The sequence below is a fragment of the Spea bombifrons genome, chromosome 7 (genome assembly GCF_027358695.1).
Source record: "Spea bombifrons isolate aSpeBom1 chromosome 7, aSpeBom1.2.pri, whole genome shotgun sequence".
In the NCBI taxonomy this organism is placed as follows: domain Eukaryota; kingdom Metazoa; phylum Chordata; class Amphibia; order Anura; family Pelobatidae; genus Spea; species Spea bombifrons.
The window spans coordinates 27326891-27346759 of record NC_071093.1 but is presented as its reverse complement, the minus strand read 5'-3'; the positions used below and the strand labels follow the sequence as shown (position 1 = coordinate 27346759).

General features: G+C 35.1%; 1 protein-coding gene across 3 annotated transcripts in view; it reads right to left on the bottom strand.

Annotated features, from left to right (window-relative positions):
* TMEFF2 (transmembrane protein with EGF like and two follistatin like domains 2) overlaps positions 1 to 19869 on the bottom strand; it is a 235332-nt gene that overhangs the window by 195809 nt on the left and 19654 nt on the right. For all 3 annotated transcript variants that reach the window (XM_053472187.1, XM_053472185.1, XM_053472188.1), the window contains exons 3-4: positions 12784 to 12913; positions 4097 to 4123 (exon numbers count right to left, since the gene is read on the bottom strand). In XM_053472187.1, coding sequence (XP_053328162.1) covers positions 4097 to 4123; positions 12784 to 12913 — 157 coding nt within the window. The remainder of the gene's footprint in view (positions 1 to 4096; positions 4124 to 12783; positions 12914 to 19869) is intronic.

Sequence of the window (19869 nt, the reverse complement as noted above, 5' to 3'; positions counted from 1 at the left end):
CACGCGCCTATCCCATTCAAGGTTATATTCCCCCGGAGTAACAACTGCCCCTTATTGAAAGGTAATCTTTACATTTCCCCCAACCCAGTTACCCAAGCTCCCAGAAAAGCAAATATTTTTAATAATTTAACACTTGGGACAGGAAATCCTATGTTTATGATAGATTATCAGATAAAAGGCCATGCTAGACAAACTATGTCAGTATAAGGATTATTCTCAGCTCCTTTAATACAGTGTTACACTTTCACTAAACTTACTCATATGTGGGTGAGACACCTAGATAAATAGAGAGATTGATAGAGTATTATTCTTATTGCATGTGTTAGCAGCATAGGACCATGTAATGATCTGATTTTACGCATGAAATACTATAATTTCCTCTTTTGAGGATAGTTTAATAGAAAGCACCGACAGGGTAGAGCTGATAACCTGCCATCTCTGTGCCTTGCGATCCTGATCTAGAAGAAATAGTAAATCTGTCCCATCTTTAATATTATTTTCAACTAATGACAGGTACCCCAGGGGTAAGCTCCCAATGGAACTACAAAGCGTGTTGTTCAAAGTAGCACTCATGTGTGTGCTTCTCATTAGCTTTTAAAGAGGCAATACCTGCTTCATACTTCAAATTGGAACACACATCCAAGTCTAATTGATGGGTGTATACTTCCTTAACTTTAAAAATCTCACTGTCCTTGTAGCCCTTGCCCATGCATGAGCTATCAACAGACTCAGGACAAGGCAATATCACAGAAAAACATCCTACACCGGTTTCCAGGATTTTTTGTCTTGCCATGACCACAAGTTTGCCTTATCTTATTGTATTGCTGCCTTTGGACCTTGAACTGTGTACCACACCTCTGTTTGATATTGACCTTTGTTCTTGCCTTATCTTTCCCGACGCCTTGAGTACTGCTCCGCTATACTTGTCCTCAGCCTGCTTTGACTATGATCCTGTTATTCCTGTGCTGTGTACCAGGTTATGCCAACTCTGCATTGCAGATCCTTATCCTGACATCTATACCTGGCATGACAGTTATCAGTAGGTCACAAGTTCTCATAAAAAGTCTTGTCATAGCCCTGCCTCTGAACCACACCGCTATTGACTTCCTCCAAAACGAATGTGTCCCTCTTTGGGCATTTCAAATGCATAATACTCTCTCAAACTCTTAAATGCTCCATCAGTTGTGATAAACCAATAATAACTATATCATTCTAAAAATCTATTAATTCCACTTCCCTTCATCTACCTTTACCACCATTACTGCATATGACTGTTTGCCACATATTGCAAAATACCCCCGTGCCACTGGGCCCCAAGCCAAAAACTGATTTTACTTAATATAAGAAGAAATGGTTAAGGAACATTTTAATACTGGATCATCTTTTTCAAAGAATCTAAAAATCCTAATGCAAAAAGTAATGACTGCTTAATAACTGAGGAACCGGGGAGATTTATTTCACTTCAAAGATTTATCACCCTTCTATATCCTATATATGAATATAAAGTATAATCCAATTAGTTTATAGGCTGCAGACAAATTAGTCTATAATCCTTGTGGCTAGATAAATACTAAGTGGGACAGGATATAAGAAGTAAACACATGAAATATGCAAAACATTGGCACATTGAAAATATATTTTGAAGCAGAAAAACACATTTTCATGCAATTTTCCTTAATCCTCCACTGATAAATGTATATATTTTGAAAATACAGTGATATTGTTTAATCCTAGTGAGTAATTTCTGTGTTAAGATTTTTTTAACTACTGCAATTAACAGTTTAACACAAACTGCTAAACATTAATGTGGTGACTGTAAAGCATCTAGAATATAATATTATTATAGATTACTGTTTTGGGGTTCTGATGTTAAAAAAATTGAATGCAGGGCTTTTAACCCCTTAATGACAAAGCCCGTACATATACGAGCTCAAAATGCATTGTTTTCAATGGGTTTAGGGACTGCCCATTGTCCTTAAGGGGTTAAAAAAAAAAAAGAAAATCATTGGCCGCTGGTTTGATCCTGGGGCCATGGGTGAATATTCCCGCTCAGAGAATTGTGACAGTACTGGAATAAAGAGGTATATCCAGAGACCCAGTCTTATATCTTTATGTGTCTATTTCCAGGAATATGCAGGGTCATGTAACGTCATGTTGCATGATCCCCAGTACTAGTTCGGCAGATACATTGAAGGGGCTCCACCAGGGTAAGTGAGTTATGTCTATAAGTGTGTCTGTATGCCTAGGTATGTTAATATGTGCTTGGGTATGTTTGAGTGTGTGTCTGTGGGTATATTAGGTTGTGTATATGTGTACATGTGTGGGTGTCTGGGTATGTTAGCATGAGTGTCTGGGTGTGTCTGTTAGTGTGTGCATGTGTCAGTGTGAATATCTGGGTGTGTAGGTGTATGTGTCTGGGTATGTGTGTTAGTGTTCCTTTATAGAACAAATTATCTTTGCCCCAAGGTGATACCTCTCCACACTACAGGGATTTTCTCTTCTACTCAGAATTTTTTAGTAGCAAAAATGGCACTAGTAGGCTATTTGGGGGACAATATGGAACAGGCAGGCTGTTTGGGGTACTGGCAAGCTGTCACTCACAGTTCTCATGAGTGGGTGATAGTTGTAACCCCCTGATGGCAGTCCTGCCCCTACCTTTGGGTACTGGGATATATCTTCATACCAAGGTGCTTTCTGCCAACAGGGGGTTCACAGGATGCAAGGGCAAAGAGAGGTTTGTGGCAGTAGGTGAGCAGAGGTTCACTGGACTGTGGTGGCTGTTGATTGGGGCCCAAAATACAGCTGCAGCGGACTGCTATGGTAAGCCTGGGCTAAGGGCAGCATTATAGAGTGCCCTAGCCTGAATAGTAATCTGGCATAAATAAAATGCAATGGTTTATTGGTTTATGTTGTGTATGACACACACATAAATTTCATACAGGGTGCGCATTTAAACAAATGTGTACCTTTCATCATTCCAGAAGGAGTGTAAACCATTTGTTTTCTTTTTTAACTAGTGTTTGCTAAAATTATTTGTTTTGCCTATAACATTTGTTTTAAACATCTACTTTCTTCAGTACACCTGGGTCCAATTTAGAATTCTTTGTTTAATAGAAATACCCTGTGCCACACAGATAAATTAATGTAGAATAAAATAAGCCCAGTACAGGATGGTTTCTAGAAATTAATGTCTCCTCTCCCCTTCCCTTGTAGCCTGTATGAAATACAGCTACCAGCACTAAAAGGTCTAGGTTACATTTTAGGTAAGATTTCTTCACGAGTTTATGTAAGCCATCACAACAATTGCATACATAATTAAAATCCCAGAAGGGCTGATATACACAAATCTTAAGGCATTGCAAATTAAGAAGGATCTGTTCTTCCTGATGCGCACATAATACTAAAAATAATACTGAGCGTCTCAGAAGCAAAATAACAATGGCGATTTTTTGTGTGAAAAAATAGACATATGGTATGTTAACCCAAGGGAAAATAAAGCCTTCAGCCAAAGGTGATACCTTTTATTGGTCAAACATAGAAAAACATGTAAAGCTACACAGGCTTTCTGAACCTCTGACGTCAGTAGATTGAATAAAGAGAATACTCCTAATGAAAGCTTATGTAACTATATATATTTTTTGTGTTGGTCCAAATAAAGGATTTCAACTTTGACTAAAGACTAAAATCTCCAGAGATAAAGTCGGCTACAAGGAAATCACTTCTTGTGGGCAAGTACACTTCACTGAAGGACAAGTAGAATAGCAATACACTTGATAAGAGTAATAGAGACACTTAGGAAGTATTTTGCAGCATGAAAAGTAATTGCAATTTATTACAATTTTTCCTTACTCTTTGATGAGTAGGATATTTAACACACACTCACTCTAGTAGAGCATTTACTGAGGATCCAAATGTAGTTTAAAACATCTTATTAAGCTATTAAGGCATTTAAAAGTTTGGTATTTTTAACTAAATGCTTTCCCACATGAACAAATACATAGCTTGGGATTGAAATGTGAAACAGATATGAAATATATATATTTAGCTGCTGAAAACAAATTTACAAAATTGTGTTAGCAAACTAAAATGGTTTTACCTCCATCACCAGACCCAGATCCTCCTTCTGAAATACAAAAAGACAGAATGCAAGGTTTAGGTAAACATCAAAGCCACAGCCATACAGTGTAAAAATCACGATCAAAGGTGTGTTTGTTGTTCATAATACATTATAGATCAATAGGGCAAATGTAGGATTGTTTAACCTTAAATAATACATCTGTTTGGCTGCATTTTTAGCTGCTATAAAATATGTCCAAGGGTAATGTCAGACATGAAAGACGCAGTCAGAACGAGCAACCTTGATGGAAAGCAACATGTTAGTGTTTTGTCACTGGAAGATATTTCAATTTAAATCATTCTGTTACTTACAAAATAATGTGGGAATATTTAGAAATAGTCAAACACAGAAAAAGAGTAATAGGAACAGAAATCACTGACTTGCATTGCATTACAAGAAGATTCATGCTGAGACTCTGCAACATATCTATAAGTAATTAGAACAAGAAACACATTATGTTTCTTTGCAGATTGTAAGAGAATACTGAAATGCTACTTCACGATACACCTTTAATGCATATGATAGCCGAGTGTAACCTTTAAAGGGATATGCCAGTGTCCCAAAGAGCCCCCTAAACAAACCATGAATATGAAAGTACTTTCAAATGCACTATACAAAGAAAAACAAAAAAAGAAAAGCTTAGAGAAAAGCTGCAGAGCTGCAGTGTTCTACCTCCTCCATGTCAAAGCATTCCGCTGCGCTGATTGGCTGCTTGAAGCAGCCAATCTGTGGCAGGACAGCACTTGCAACGGCATATTATAAGATAAACTACTCTATGGGTTAATAAACGCCAGAATAGGATATTCAGATATTCTTTGTTTGTTACATTGTTTTTGAATATTTTTTGTGGTTGTACATAGTTACAGGCTGTGCAGTGGAAACATTGAAAGCAGCCTTTTGTTGGCTGAGATAACCATGTTGTTTTTATCTATGAAGGATAGATTTACTAGCATATCACCAACATTTTTTGGTTTATTTGGTAGTACTTTATGCAGTGAGTTATCAGACCTTAGAATCTCTCAATGTTTGTTGAAGATGGAACTTACCAGAAGCCATGCTTTATGGTATGTGGCTACAATTCGTATGGTATTGTCATACTTGAGAGTCGTAGTCTGAGCTAAAAAGCTTGTCCTTTTTTACGTTTAGAGCACTCTCTAGTAGGCTTCTTTGAGCCACTTATTAGGGTATCCATTTTTCCCTGTGTTATTTGAGAGTTTTTGCCATAACAACAAAATCCTTTACATGATAAACAGTTGTGTCTGAGGCGTAGATATTAGTCCACTGGAATACCTCTTTTGAATTGTTCGAGGATTCCAAGAGACTATTTGTGGCCGTTTCCTTACAGAATAGTGTTGTTGTTACTTCTGCGTCCTTTAGAACCGTGAGGTCTAAAACGACTAATTCATCTAAATCAATAACTGAGCTTAACCCTATAGTGTTCTTATTAAGGGTTCTAACAAAATCTTCAAGCATTTATTTTGAACCATCCCAAATTAACAGGATGTCGACAGTATATTTAATCCACTTGGTTATGTATTTGGTATAGTTGCTATTTCTGGTGTAACACTTATGGCTTCCCACCAGCCTAAATATAGGTTGGCATAGCTGGGGGCACAGCAAGTCCCCGTAGCTGTGCCTCTTCATTGTAGGTAAAAAAAAATATGATTGAGTATAAATTGTCCCAATGTAAGCCAAAAGGGAATGTGTTTATGGTGTTGAGGTGTTTTTTTGTAGAAAGTTTGACACCCCTGCATAGCTTGTCTGTAATTGACTTGATGCCTTAAATTATGGGACGGCCTGGCGGCTTGTTGATATTTTTATGAACCTTGATCAGACAGTATAGCGTTGCAGTTGGGGGGGTTCTTGGGCATGACGTACCTTAATTCTTTTGCAGAAATAGTCTTATTCAATAAGGCATTAGTGAGGAGTATATGCAGTTCTTTAAGGTGTTACATTGTGGGATTGTTCTTCCAAAGCTTATACCCTACTTCTAGACTAAGGATGCATATACACATTTCAATGTAAACCATGAGTACCACATTCCCGCCTTTTATCCAATGGTTTTATAATTCTTCATATTCGCTCAATTCTTTGAATGTTTGACTCTTTTCTTCCGATTCCAAGAGGATCTTGAGAGTTTTATATTCTTCCACATTCAATCACAATAGTTAGGCTTCCATAAATTTTTTTTTTTTAAATGTAAAGATAGTAAAGCTAGCTTTCTCCCAAACGGATTCAGATTTTTAACCCATGTAAAGTAATCAAATCTGGTCTCAATACATACCTTTTGGACAAAATTCTACGGTGATGATCATTTAATTGAATTCTTGATAAATTAATGTTTGTATGTATATATATATATATATATATATATATATATATATATATATATATATATATTTGTGGGTCATGTTGTGTTTTTTGTACCTCCATTGGCTTTGATCTTTCAGTGTTCAGTGTGATGTAAAGGGTTGTTGATTTAAAAAAATGTACCCTGTGTTTTAATATACTTTTTTGCCTACAATTGTTACACTTGTACATAGTTTGACTAGTTGAACTTGAGGTTGCTGTTATCTGAAATGCTAGAATAATCAAAAGTGGATTCAGAATCCTCGACTGAATTGCGATCTTTGGTTCTATTAAATTATCGTTTTTTTTCTTTGAAATATATTATTTGTTTTGAAATCATTCTGGTCCCGCTGAAATTTCTTTTGTTTGTGATTTTTTATGGAGCAGTTATATTTATCCAAATTTTTATTTAGAGCACTTTCCATATCAGATGCTATTACAATTACCCTCATACATTACAGACACGAGGGATGCTCTTAATGCCTTAAACAATTCAACAGCTAAGGACACATGATTTTTAGTAAGCTGTGATGTGGTAGTGCTTTACAGTAACATCCCCCATGATCAGGGTATATCGGGAATGTCATATTGTAAATGTCAGTCTGTTTGTATGTTCAGCTATAGGATATGCTACGTGGTTTTTGCTAAGCAACTCAAAGATGTCCCCAGGAGCCCACATTCTGAAATACATTCTATTTTCTCCTTATTATTGAAAATGCTGCTAGAACTAAAAAAATAAAATAAAAAATAAAAATGTACAGTCATATCTATGGCTTGAAAGCTTGTGGTAGATATTATAATAAACCTTACCTAAATTTAGTTTTTATTTACGGTAACATTACTTTTTTTCTCTAGTTGAATCATGGATGGTGGTTTATTTCAGACATTAATCCTTGTTATCAAGGCTGCAGGGTTCTCTAGCACATGAGAACATCAGTTCTACTGATGCAACACAACAATATGCCAGTTTAATTAGTAAGTAATTTATTATCTAAATGTCACTAAGAGATGATATATTTACTTGTTAAAAATATGTGAGTTTTAGACAAATTCATGGGGGTTTTACATGGAACAGTGAAAAACTATTTGGTTCTCGTTCAGACATGAATGTTATTTGCTCTACGGAATCTGGAAAAAGTGTGAATGAGACTACCCTATCATTTCCATTCGCTTTGGTTCAAGATATTATGTTATGCTAGGAAAGTAAAAATGAAGAAGGCAGACTATCCGACCCCAAAAAACCTCAACCTTCCCAATAATTAAGATATGTACAGTTGGATATACTATTCCCAACACTGGTCTCTGCGATGCTACTTGTTTGGAATACTATGATTTTAAATACCAAATATTAATATTTCATTGTGATATAGTAAAACAGAAGTAATACATAAAGTTAGACAACACAAAATAGTCTATAATGTGTTCACTGAAAAGTGAGTTTTGAAAACTGAGAAATGCTTTAATTACATAGAATTGTGTTTAACAAAAGAACTAACATGAGATTATAACAGTAAACTAATCAATAAGGTAGCATGTACAGTAGTGCTAAATTATAAAAGATCTCTTCTGCTATAAACCATACTTTTTATTGCAAGGACATTGAATGAAGGTTTTGATAAAAAGATGATATTTAATATATTTAAAATAGGAATTGATATAATATTGGTTAGGAATATTTGTATAACAAATGAACATTGTTGGGGAATCCAACGTTCCAAAGTTAAGAGAAAAGCTACTAAAATGGTTCATGGTTAACAGGGTGAAACATACCAGGAAAAGTTAAAGGATCTAAACGTATATAGCCTGGAAGAAAGACATAACAGGGGGGATATGATAGAAACATTTAAATACTTTAATGGAATCAACATGATAAAGGCACCGAGATTATTTAAAAGACGATATACTACCACAACAAGAGGACATAGTCTAAAGGGGCAAAAGGTTTAAAAGTAATATCAGGAAGTGGATAGAATATCCTTCCAGCATATGTGGTAAATGGTAATACACAGGAGGAGGCATAAGGCAAAGCTTGATATAAAAAAAAGCCAGGGACTAAGGAAAGTATTCAGAGGTTGAGCAAACTAGATGGGCCGAATGGTTCTTACCTGCCGTCACTTTTTATGTTTCTATGTATGTGTATATACTGTGTATATATGTTTATGGTGTTAGAGTAGCTGTGTGTATGTATGTATGTATGTGTTAATGTAAATATGCCCTGACTATCATACCCCCAACTCCTATACCCAAACCCAATCATCTCCCCAATCATCATATTCCTCCCTTCCATAATTTCCATCCCCTACCATTATCACCACATATTGCAGGACACTCATCCCCTCCATCTTCATGCTCCCTAAAATAACTTATTATTATCCCTAAAATAACTTATTATTATTATTATCTCTATACCCATTCTTTTTCTACATCATTTTAATACTCTTCCCTTAGCATATCCCCATTCATATTCATACAATATTCAATAACAAGTTTCATTAATTCATACAATTTAACACAGGGTCATAACTAGAAACCACAGAGACACCAACTTCACGCAACATATCCCACAGTGCCACTTTTGTTCCCAAACAGCTGTGGGTGTCATCTTTGCCCCATGTACCTTGCCTGTCACCTTTGCCCCAACCAGCTTGTCTCTGCCATCAGGACTCTAAACAGCATGCCTGTGTCATCTTTGCACCCAAACAGCTTGTCAGTTCCCCATACAGCATGCCTGTGCCATCCTTATCCTCAAACACTTTGTCAGTGCCCCCAAACAGCTTGTCAGTGCACCTTTTCCCCAAACCTCTTATAATGGCCCCAAACAGCCTACACACCCATGCTCACACACACAGAAAAACCTACAAAAGTCACATACATACTCATGCTCACATACACTTACACATTCATATTAAAAAACAAACGTATGCATGTATTCTAACAAACATACATACATACATACATGCATACATACTCTCTCATACCTTTTCCACACCCATCAAATCTGCATTGACTGGAATATTCGCAGGGGGGGCAATTATTCATGTAGCTGCGCACAGGGTGGGCAGCCCACTGGGAAACCTCCTAGTATCCCCATAGGCCAGTCCAGCCCTGGATCAAAAAGTACACACCATGCACAGTCACAGTCCAAACAATCATCAAGAGCCTGTAGAAGAGCTATATTTTTAACAATGCCTTTACATTTTAAAATGAAAGAGCCTCTATGTAAGTTTAATTAGATTAATAGACAATAAACAAGATGGATATCATTTGTTATTGCACCATATGCATATAAGAACAATACATTTGTATATGGTGCAGCATGTTGTCATTGTGTCAAATACAAAACCTGTTTTTTCTGTAGTGCTAAACATTTGCAAGCAATATATTTTATTCACCTTTAGGAAGCATAGAAACGGATTATTTCTAATTAAACCTGTTAGTACATTTCTATAGTTCATCAGCGTGCTTCTTTTACAAACTACATCCACATCTAAAAATCCATGACTAGTCCTTAACCCATCTAATGGTATTTCCTACCATAAAAGACAATATGTTTGTTGTTTGCTATTTTATTCATATGTTTGTTAAAATAGGAATTTATTTCAAGGTAGGACTTTCTTTTGTTATCACTTGAATATCCATTGTTCATTATTTAGTATTAATTATATATTTAAAATAGAGAAAGAAAAACACTGTATTGGTAATAAAGTATTTATGGTACAAGTTAGGTTCAAAAAAAAAAAAGCCACAATTTGTGTTCACCAAAATCTCCCCATGTAAAGTAATATACCACATACACATTTTCTATGTTTTGGAGGGCCAAATGCTCCTTTAAATATAATACAATTATTTTTAAACTTTTCAGGCTGGGGACAGAAAAGTGATTTCTATTGGGAGGGGGCACTTTCTTTTTACACTTTATACATTGTAAAAATGCTTACTTCCTATTTATTTTATGACTACCCCTTTAAGGTCTTTGGAGACCATAGAAATCTATCTTGAAGTGAGTTGGTCTCACTTATGATGTCATGATGACATGCCTGGGGTCCAGGTAATTATTTATTTCATTGGGTCTTCTAACTATTTCATCAGTTCAGAGCCACATTATCCCCATGTTCCACACAATAAGTGGGATGTAATATTACATCCTAGTAGTCATTTGGACAAATTTATATAGGCCGTAATAGTATGTCCTAATGACATGAATGAGTAAAAATAAAATAATTCAGAAGACTAAGTCAGAAAATAGATAAACTGTAGTCAGAAAATCTTTAGAAAGCAGATACATAGTCAAAAAAGGAGAAAAAGGAGGGACAGGCAAAACAGGAAAAGAAAAGTGTGGTAAGAGCTTATGCACAGGGAATAAGGAAGCCGAAGGTCATAAACAATATGGAGAAAAAGAAAAGAGTTAATAGGGAAGCTTGAGTGGTAAGGCAAAAAAAATGAGAAAAAGAGTAAAATAAGGTAGATGTTTGGCTCCAACCTATCATTTTTGTTGCATGTAGGGTGACACCATTTCATTTTAATCAAAAGGAAACAGGAAAACCTGTGTATTATAGATCATAGAATCATTGATGTGGTGTTTGGGTCACAAATTACTCTAATTTGGGTTCAATCTAGAAGTCTGTTAACAATCACACTTTTGATACTAATTGCCCAAATGAAGTTAAGTGAATTTTACATCTATCATAATGTTATTTAATACAAAGTATTAGACAGATGTCTCAGGGAATTATCTCCTTTGTGCGATGAAGTAGACAGTAATATTAATGATGATTACATCAGCCAAGAGATTTCACTCATCATATGTTGTTTCTATAGATAGTAGCCTGGTCAGCACATTTTCCAATGAGTTTTACCACTATTCTCTCTTTAATGTTAACCTTTCGATTCCCATTTCCCTGAAGAGTTATTTCTGCTTACTGCAATCTTATTTTAAAACGTTTTTTCTTAATCTAAAAACAAAGCTAAAATGTCTACGCATTATTCCAATAAATAGTAACAACAGGTTTACACTAATGGGAAAATTACAAGTACAAAACAACAAAATCTGTTTCTTGTCTAAAAACTTGCCAAACAGCGCAATTTAGGAACCAGTGAATGCTTATTAATTTTTTTAGAATTATAATTAACAAATTCAACCATTTCTGCAGGTGTGGTATTTAAGAACTTTTGTTGTATAAAACATGCAATTGTTGGCACTCTCTAAGATTTTACCTAAAAATAAGGTCCCTCATTTTCTGGTTTATGAACATATATATATATATAGTCACACATTTAAAATGTGCATGTTTTTAAGTTTCTGTAAAACATAGCCTACTCAAGGTTAATATGATAAGTGGTTTATTACACCTGTATTAATGGGGCAGTAATATTGAAGAAGCTGGATTCAGATTTCATTTGCTACCAATACAGCGCTCAGTCTTAATGTTTTCTCCTATATATTTTTATTTCAAATCTATCTATTATTTTTAACAGTCTGAAGCATCTTCGCAATTCCTATATATATATATATATATATATATAAATCAAAGCACCAGGGGCACCTTGGCCCTTCCTTTCAGGTCAGGTCAGGAAGCTCAATGGACCAGCTACTAAAGTCTCAGTCAATTATGAAAGCGTTAAATATTCTAATATTCTAATTTGAATTTCTCATGGTTTATGAGGGGAGAAACAAATTCTTATTGTATTTTTTGGGGTGTTTTTCTTGTAATTTGGCATAAAGCCACTTGGGTGTATGGAATAACAAGGATGTTAGGTAACATTTACACCATCCCTGGAACATATATGGTTTAGGTTGTCATGTTAATGGGTCACTTGGCTGGGTTTGCCCACTAAGATAAAGGTTGCTAGAATTTTGTCCTAGCAAAATTTGCCTCCTTTAGTGGCTTATAGTGTTTTGAGGGATTTGGGAGAGACCACACTCAGCATCCATTGACGGTCTTGTTCTAAATTACACAGTGCAATTAATGGTAATAGGTAACATTCAGACCATGACTGTAAACTTTATGTTTATTGTTTTGTTTGTTATGTTAACGAGTCATTTGGCTGCTCTTTCCCTCTAGGTTGAAGGTCACCAGCCTTTCCCTGGTCATGACAATGATCCCAATTCCTGATGGCCAGCTCACCTAATAAACCATATTCTCCAATGAAACACGCACAGTATAATGATAACATGGATATTCTGTGTAAAGTAAACTCCTAGCACATCCAAACATTACCTTCACATTCTGTGTGGATTATCTAGCGTAGAATGTTAGCAAGTCAACAATAAATTGGCATCTGTTTTTGATGTTAACATCTGAAGGAATAACACATACCTGTAACACATGATCCTTCTGATACCACAAGTATTTCACTTTGCTGTTTGCAGGCAGCACCTCTTAAATAGCATTCATTTCGGTATGTGACACCATTAGAGCCACAAACAGGGATGTAATCATGGGGGCACTGCAAGAAATATAAAAAAAAATGATGTTAGACCATTCATGTATCCAGTTAAAAAAACATTGTCACAAATGCAAACTATCTAATTTGCCCATAGATGTGCAATTTATTTGTTTACCCTCAAGGGAAGTATTTCTGGTAAGTCAGTGAAGTACGTGGACCAAAATTAGCCTCTTTTTCTTTAATAAGATGTGGAATTAGAGATCGCTAACTCCTTAATGTTTTTAGCAAGGCAAACGGATTTTTGCAAGCCACACAGAGATCATTACAACTGTCTTTCCTTTGGTTAAACACACATTAATTCCTTACAGAACATCCTTATGTTTCAGAAACCACACAGAAATAAGACTCTGTAAAATAAGGCAGTCTAAAATAAGTAAAATAAGGCTGTTAATAAACCTGAATTAATCTAATAATTATCCTAAAGGAACAGAATTTCCCCAAAAAATCAACAATAACCAAACAATCAAATATATTGAAGGAAAAGACCCATGAGAAGCTATTGTTGTGTACATGCCCATTATGAAGCAAGTGTACTGGTTTAGTTCTGTTATCTGCAGTCATTTAACAGCGTTTCTTCTGTATAATTGGTAAATGCTCTAGATCTGATATTATCAAACGTAATTTACCAGTGCGCCATGCCATCCGTGAGTTTAGCTTTTGTTTTCCAACTTTCATAGAAAGTAAATGGTACACCTGAGATTATAGTCAAGGTTTGACAGCTGGGATGAGTGATTATCTAACATTTTCAAGATTGCATTTTAACTTCTATTCTTTACCTCTTTTTGTTCTCAATTCACCTCCAATTCATTTGAGTTTGCTGGGGAATCTATAGTTTCTATGTGGTGCTGTACATACATACATACACTTTATGTGTATTGTACAAAATTGTGCCCGGTACTTATTAACAATGGTAATATTAATAGACATTAATTCTTTCCAGGAAATTGATTTGTTTCTGACTATGGATGAAATCACTAAAAAGCAGTGGAGTGAAAAAACCTCAATGAAGAAGGGTGCTTGACTTCATTCTAAAATGACCAGGTTGAGACGGCTTTAACTACTTATATCCTTTAACATCATTAAATCAAGAATCAGGGTCACTGGTATCTACAGAATTGGGTCATAGCCAAGTTAAAGTAATATATTTCCCCATCCCCCACTTCCATGCATTTATTAATTACAATGTAATCTTTAAACTGATAAACAGGTTTTTGCCCCTGCTTGACTTTAACCAAACTGTCTACCCAGCTGCAAGGTTTGTGTTTGAAGGTAATGCTTCAATAAAATATTTCTAAGACATAATCATTTTCACGTCTCTCTCCAATGTCAGCAAGGTTTCCTAAAGAATATGTGCTCAGATCTTAAAATCAACGTTTTATATATTTTTTTTTAAGTTATTTACATAAATACTTGGTAGATTATTAATGTATAAAGCAAGCTAATAACAACACAACAATACAATTTATAAGTAGTTTCAATGGCTACTAAATGGCTTGATAATCATGTTTACATAGCTTAATGGTCTGCACAATATTTTTTTGTAAGCTGAGTTTTGACCTCTAAATTGTTTGAGGGTCTCCACTTTAGGTAGAATAACTATGATTATGGTTGTTCTTCTGGAAAGGTGATATATTAATGTCTTGATATGTAAAACCTTACAATTCAAAGAGGTATACTTTCTTTTTTGACACAGCTGTACATACCTACTGCGAGGAAGGTGACAGTGATGGCCGGGGGTCCCTCAGCCGACCCCCGGTTCCTGTTACACTGTATAATTCCCAATTTATAGAACTTTTAAAAGGAAGCTATTTTTGTCTCCAAAAACATAACAAATGATAATGATCACACATAATCTACATGAATGACTGTGAAGACAATAGCAATTTATTCAGTGTAGCATCTGGGAATTAACACGCTCATTTTGAAGAATAGGTCTTATTACCATATACTAATGCCAGGAAGAAGGAATATCACTCTACAAAAAGATTTTATATTTGCTTATTTCAATTGGTTTCTTCGTTTCTCAATAGCACTGCACTTAAATTTTTTTACATGACATTATTATTGTTTTATATAGCACCATCAGATTCCGAAACGCTGTACAAAGTTTAGACAGGACATGATAAATAGTATAAAATATAACAAGATGACATACAGAAACAACTGGTGACGAGAGTCCTGCTCAAATAAGCTTACTAGAGGACGTTAGGGTGTATTATACAAGAGGTAAAAATGCGTTGTTAGGGATGGACCAACATTGGTCCAACCAAGAGCAAATAGTAACATAGATTTGGAACAAATCCTTTTTTTACCAGTAAAAACACAAAAGTGTTTCAAACTAATTATCTGTTAAAATGCCACTGGTTGTGAAGTACCACATAACAATATGCAGCTTGAGTGATTTCTGTAACAGGTTTAGATGCTGTTTAACAATTTGAATAAATCACAAAGAGAGAGACGGGGAAAAAGTCTAATTATTAGGTTAATCAAATTGCCTTTTTTCTTTTCAGAAAAATAATTCTAATGAATAATTAATATATACCAGGACTGTGTTCATGAGTAGCAAAAAGAAATGTTTTCTTCGAAAGTTCAATAGTTTGTAGTTTATAAAATATTCTTGCCAACTTTCATGTTTGTTGTTTGTTTGCTCTTTTATATACACCATAAATTTCAACCGAAAGCTCTCTATATATCATTGGCCGCTTCACGCACCAAGAGAACATTCACAGTATTCAACATTTCTTTCTTATATATGTGTTGCTCTCTGTAGCTTGCATATAATTAGATTTCTGATTTCCCCTTACATTTCAGGTGCATCAGCAAAGATAGTAGTAATAGTCATTATGTTTCAGATTTGGGTTTAAAGCTCATAAAATTAAACAGCCTCCTTTTTCATGGGCATACAACAGAAAAACAATTGACTACCAATGGTTTAGAAACTCTGAAATTCTTTATGTAAAAGCTGCTCTGATTACACCCTATGAACCGCCATCCAAGCACTGAAAAAAAAACATGTTCACTGCCTTGTATCAAAGATTTTGCACTATACCCAACTATATTACATTTCCAAGCACACTGATTACCACTCACAGAACCTGTTTGAACTGCCATCATTACTACTAGCATTCATCCCTTATGGCTCAAATCAGAAATTACCAAAAATCAATTTTTCATATTTGGTTTATGTTTTTAGGTTCAGAAAATGTGAGAATGTTTTCTTAATTTAAATCTTAACTCTTTATAATCTGAGAGCAGCCCAGTGTTTACTAATTTAGCATAGCAATTTATTATACAAAACACACAAATACATGAAGTTCCACCTTGGTGCTGACCTATCTGTAAAAAATAATACAAAAAAACGGAAAGTCCCATAAATATATCATAGCGTTGCTTTTATTAGTGAAAAAGAAGGTACAGCAGTCAACGGATGTTACAATTACAACCTACTGGCTAAACATTAGATAATTAGCTCAAGTTGTTCTTAGATGGATTATTTAACAAGATGAATACCTGAAGCAATAACCGCTATGAAAGCTCCAGGACAAACAACAAATTGAATACTTTAATGCTTGTGATCAAGAACAGTGTTTCCAAGGCCTGCAAGTTAAAACAAGATTTTAATAAAATAGTCAGTGACTTGAATACTTCAATTAACCATTTGTGAATTTAATTGCGGTTATACATTCTTTTTTTAAGATTTTAATTTTAATCTCTTTACAGTAATCTTACTGCACGCACAGGTTTTTGGATCATCTTTTTTTAATAAGGCCGACTTGGGTAACTGACATAGTATCTCATGACATTGGTTTCAAATAGAGTTCAGCCTATGGTTAGAGGTGGTATATAGGAGCTGCTTGGTTGCGGGTGGACGGTCTCCGTATGTCTATGCAATGCATTACTACAGAGAGAGTGAAATAATATATTATCCTGTCCACGTGTGCCCATGGTACCATAGGCTTTGAGGCGGCATGTGGGAGTTTCTTTAATACAGGTGGATGAACCTCGTATCTCTGTGCTCTACCACAGGGAGAGAAAGGAGGAATCAATTATCATCTGATCCACTGTGTCCACCATACCATTTGCTATTATCTACATCAATATCTTGTGTTTCTTTGTTTCTCAAATATGTGAAATATTTTACCTAAGCATTGGTCACTGCATGTAAGCCAAATTTGAACAGTGTGTCCATTTCTCCCGAACACATACACATTTCACACGTAGCTGACCAAACACGTACAAGGCCCTCCATTAATATTGGCACCCTTGGTAAATATAAGAGAACAAAGACAATAACATACACATGTAACCCCATGTTACACCATAAGAATAAATAAATGAAAACGTTTGTATGCTAATGTGACAAAAAAGTATAAAATTAATTAATTAAGTAAAAAACCTGTCAATGTATCAGACTCACCAATCTAAAATAAACATCAAAACTTCAAAAATAATAAAATAAAAAAGATTGAAAGAAAAAAAAACAGTGTAGTATTTTGATATCCTTTTGGTTGTTATTAAGCATCAATTGAACTCACATGTAACCAAAGGTTAACAGGCAGTTCAAAAGATCTTGTGTATTTCTTCACTATTTTGTGAAGACCTTAGAGACCACCAACAAATGCTCAAAAATTCATAAAGGCAAAAAAACTAAAGAACATATATAGTGTAGTATTTTTATAGAAACCTAGATTGTTGTTATGCATCAATTGCACTCACGTGTAATCAGGGAATCAGCAGGTACTTTAAAAGATCTATTGCATATCTTCTTTATGGTAAAAATCTTGAGTTGGCTCCAAAAAAAGAAGAAAGGACTTCTCTCTATACGATGAATATTCCCCCAAATAATGCCGCAATAAATGTCAAAAGATATACAGATTACAATTTTAGGCAAAAGTATAAAATATAAAACAGCTAAAAAACTTACATACAAAATAAAACATAAAAAAAATCCTTTGTCAGAATGGGTAAGACCAAGAATATAGCTGTGATGTGCGGCAAGAGGTTGTTGAGCTTAACAAAATGGGAAGTGGCTATAAAAAGAAATAGCAAAAGCACTAACAAATGCACATTTCCACCATCATGGCAATAATTAACAAGTTCCAGTCAACTGGGATGTTATGAATCAACCTGGAAGGGGATGTGAGAGGATATTGTCTCAACAAACTGTGAAGAGGATGGTTCGAGTGGCCAAAAAATCTCCCAGAATTAAAGCTGGGGTAAGAAAGTTTCCAGAATTACAATCCGACATTACCTACATCACCACAAGGTTTTCAAGAAAAGAAAGGTATTCTTCAAGAAAAAAGCCTCTAGTCTCATACAAAAACAAATTCATCTGCCTTCAGTTTGCTGGACACTATTGGAACTCATGGGCTCAGGTTCTATGGTCAGATGAAGCCAAAATTGAGCTTTTGGGCAATAAACCCCACAGGTGGGTTTGGTGCAGACAGAGGTAGCATTATGTAAAAGTACTTAATGCCTATGGTTAAATATGGCAGTGGCTTTTTTAATGTTTTTGGGCTGTTTTTCTGCCAGAGGACCTGGACATATTGTAAGGATACATGGCACCATAGACGGAAATGAAAACCTGACTGCCTCTGCCAGAATGATTAAAATGGACCTCAAAATTTGAAGTATCTGGAGAGACTCTGTATGGAGGAATGGTCTCAGATCTGCTGCCATGTATTCCCCAACCTCATCAGGCATCATATGAGAAGATTTAGAGCTGTTATCTTGGCAAAACAGAGGTAGCACAAAGTACTGACTAAACGGGTGCCAATAATTGTGCCACACACACATATTTCACTTTTTTTTAAAAAAAACCTTGCGGTTGTTTAATATCCACAAGAGCAGAGTATTTGTGTGTGTATTTGTGTGTGTATTTTTTTATAAAAAGATCAAAGGGTTAAACAATAAAGACACTTTTTCACAGCATTCTTTGCTTATCTTTACCAAGAGTGCCAATATTAGTGGAGGGCACAGTACATGGGAAGTGCTGCACTGTAGCTCATGGGAAGTGCAATACAGGGAATCACTTGTTTATACCTCCTACAAACTGCAGAGTAGTATATTACAAGTATTAGTCGATAACAAGTAGACTGGATGTGCCCGCTGGATAAAATGGACGATTCACCCTAGTGCCAAAGCCTACAAAATAAATTCTTCCCTTGTCCTAAAAACACCAGCTTTCACCTTATTGTTGTTTCTAAGACTGCCAGACACAAAGGATGGATGACTGTATTGTGTTATAAATTAAAAATAGCTAAAACAAATACATTATAAAATTAGGAAAACTAAATAAGTAATTATCAATATATATTTATATATATATATATATATATATATATATATATATATATATCTGCAAGGCAAAGATGTTTATTGAGTAAGAAATCATTTATCAACATTGACAGGCAGCTTGGACCCTGACAGGACCAATATTGTCAATGAAGGGCTGCAGGGCACAAATAAACTTAAATTGAACTTGCAAATGTTTAACCAGTAACTGTAGAATTCTGATGCCCTTAGGGAAGATTGAAATACCCTGCATCTAGCTAGAATTAAAAATAAATAGTTTAATCACCATTCTGTTCTCTTAAGCCCCTTATGCTATGAGAGGGATGTGTTAAAATATTTTTTTTTAATAAGTAAAAAAAATAAAGGAAAATATCTACCCCTAACCCAAAGCACCACAGATGGGGGGGATGGGATAAGGACCATTTAGTACATCCTCTGGAGTGATAACAGTAGTAGCCTATTATTAAAGTAAATTAAGAATGTAATGCATAATGCTACAGAAATAAATGCTTTGTTGGTCTGCCAGGCTTCATATCTTTACGTAGGTTTTTCTAAAACTCATTGACATCTCCTATTCCATAAGTGGGAGGGGGTCCAAACTTGAGGTCATATTTAAAAGTTTTAAACATTTCAAACTTCCAAACAGCTCAGGAGTATGTGAA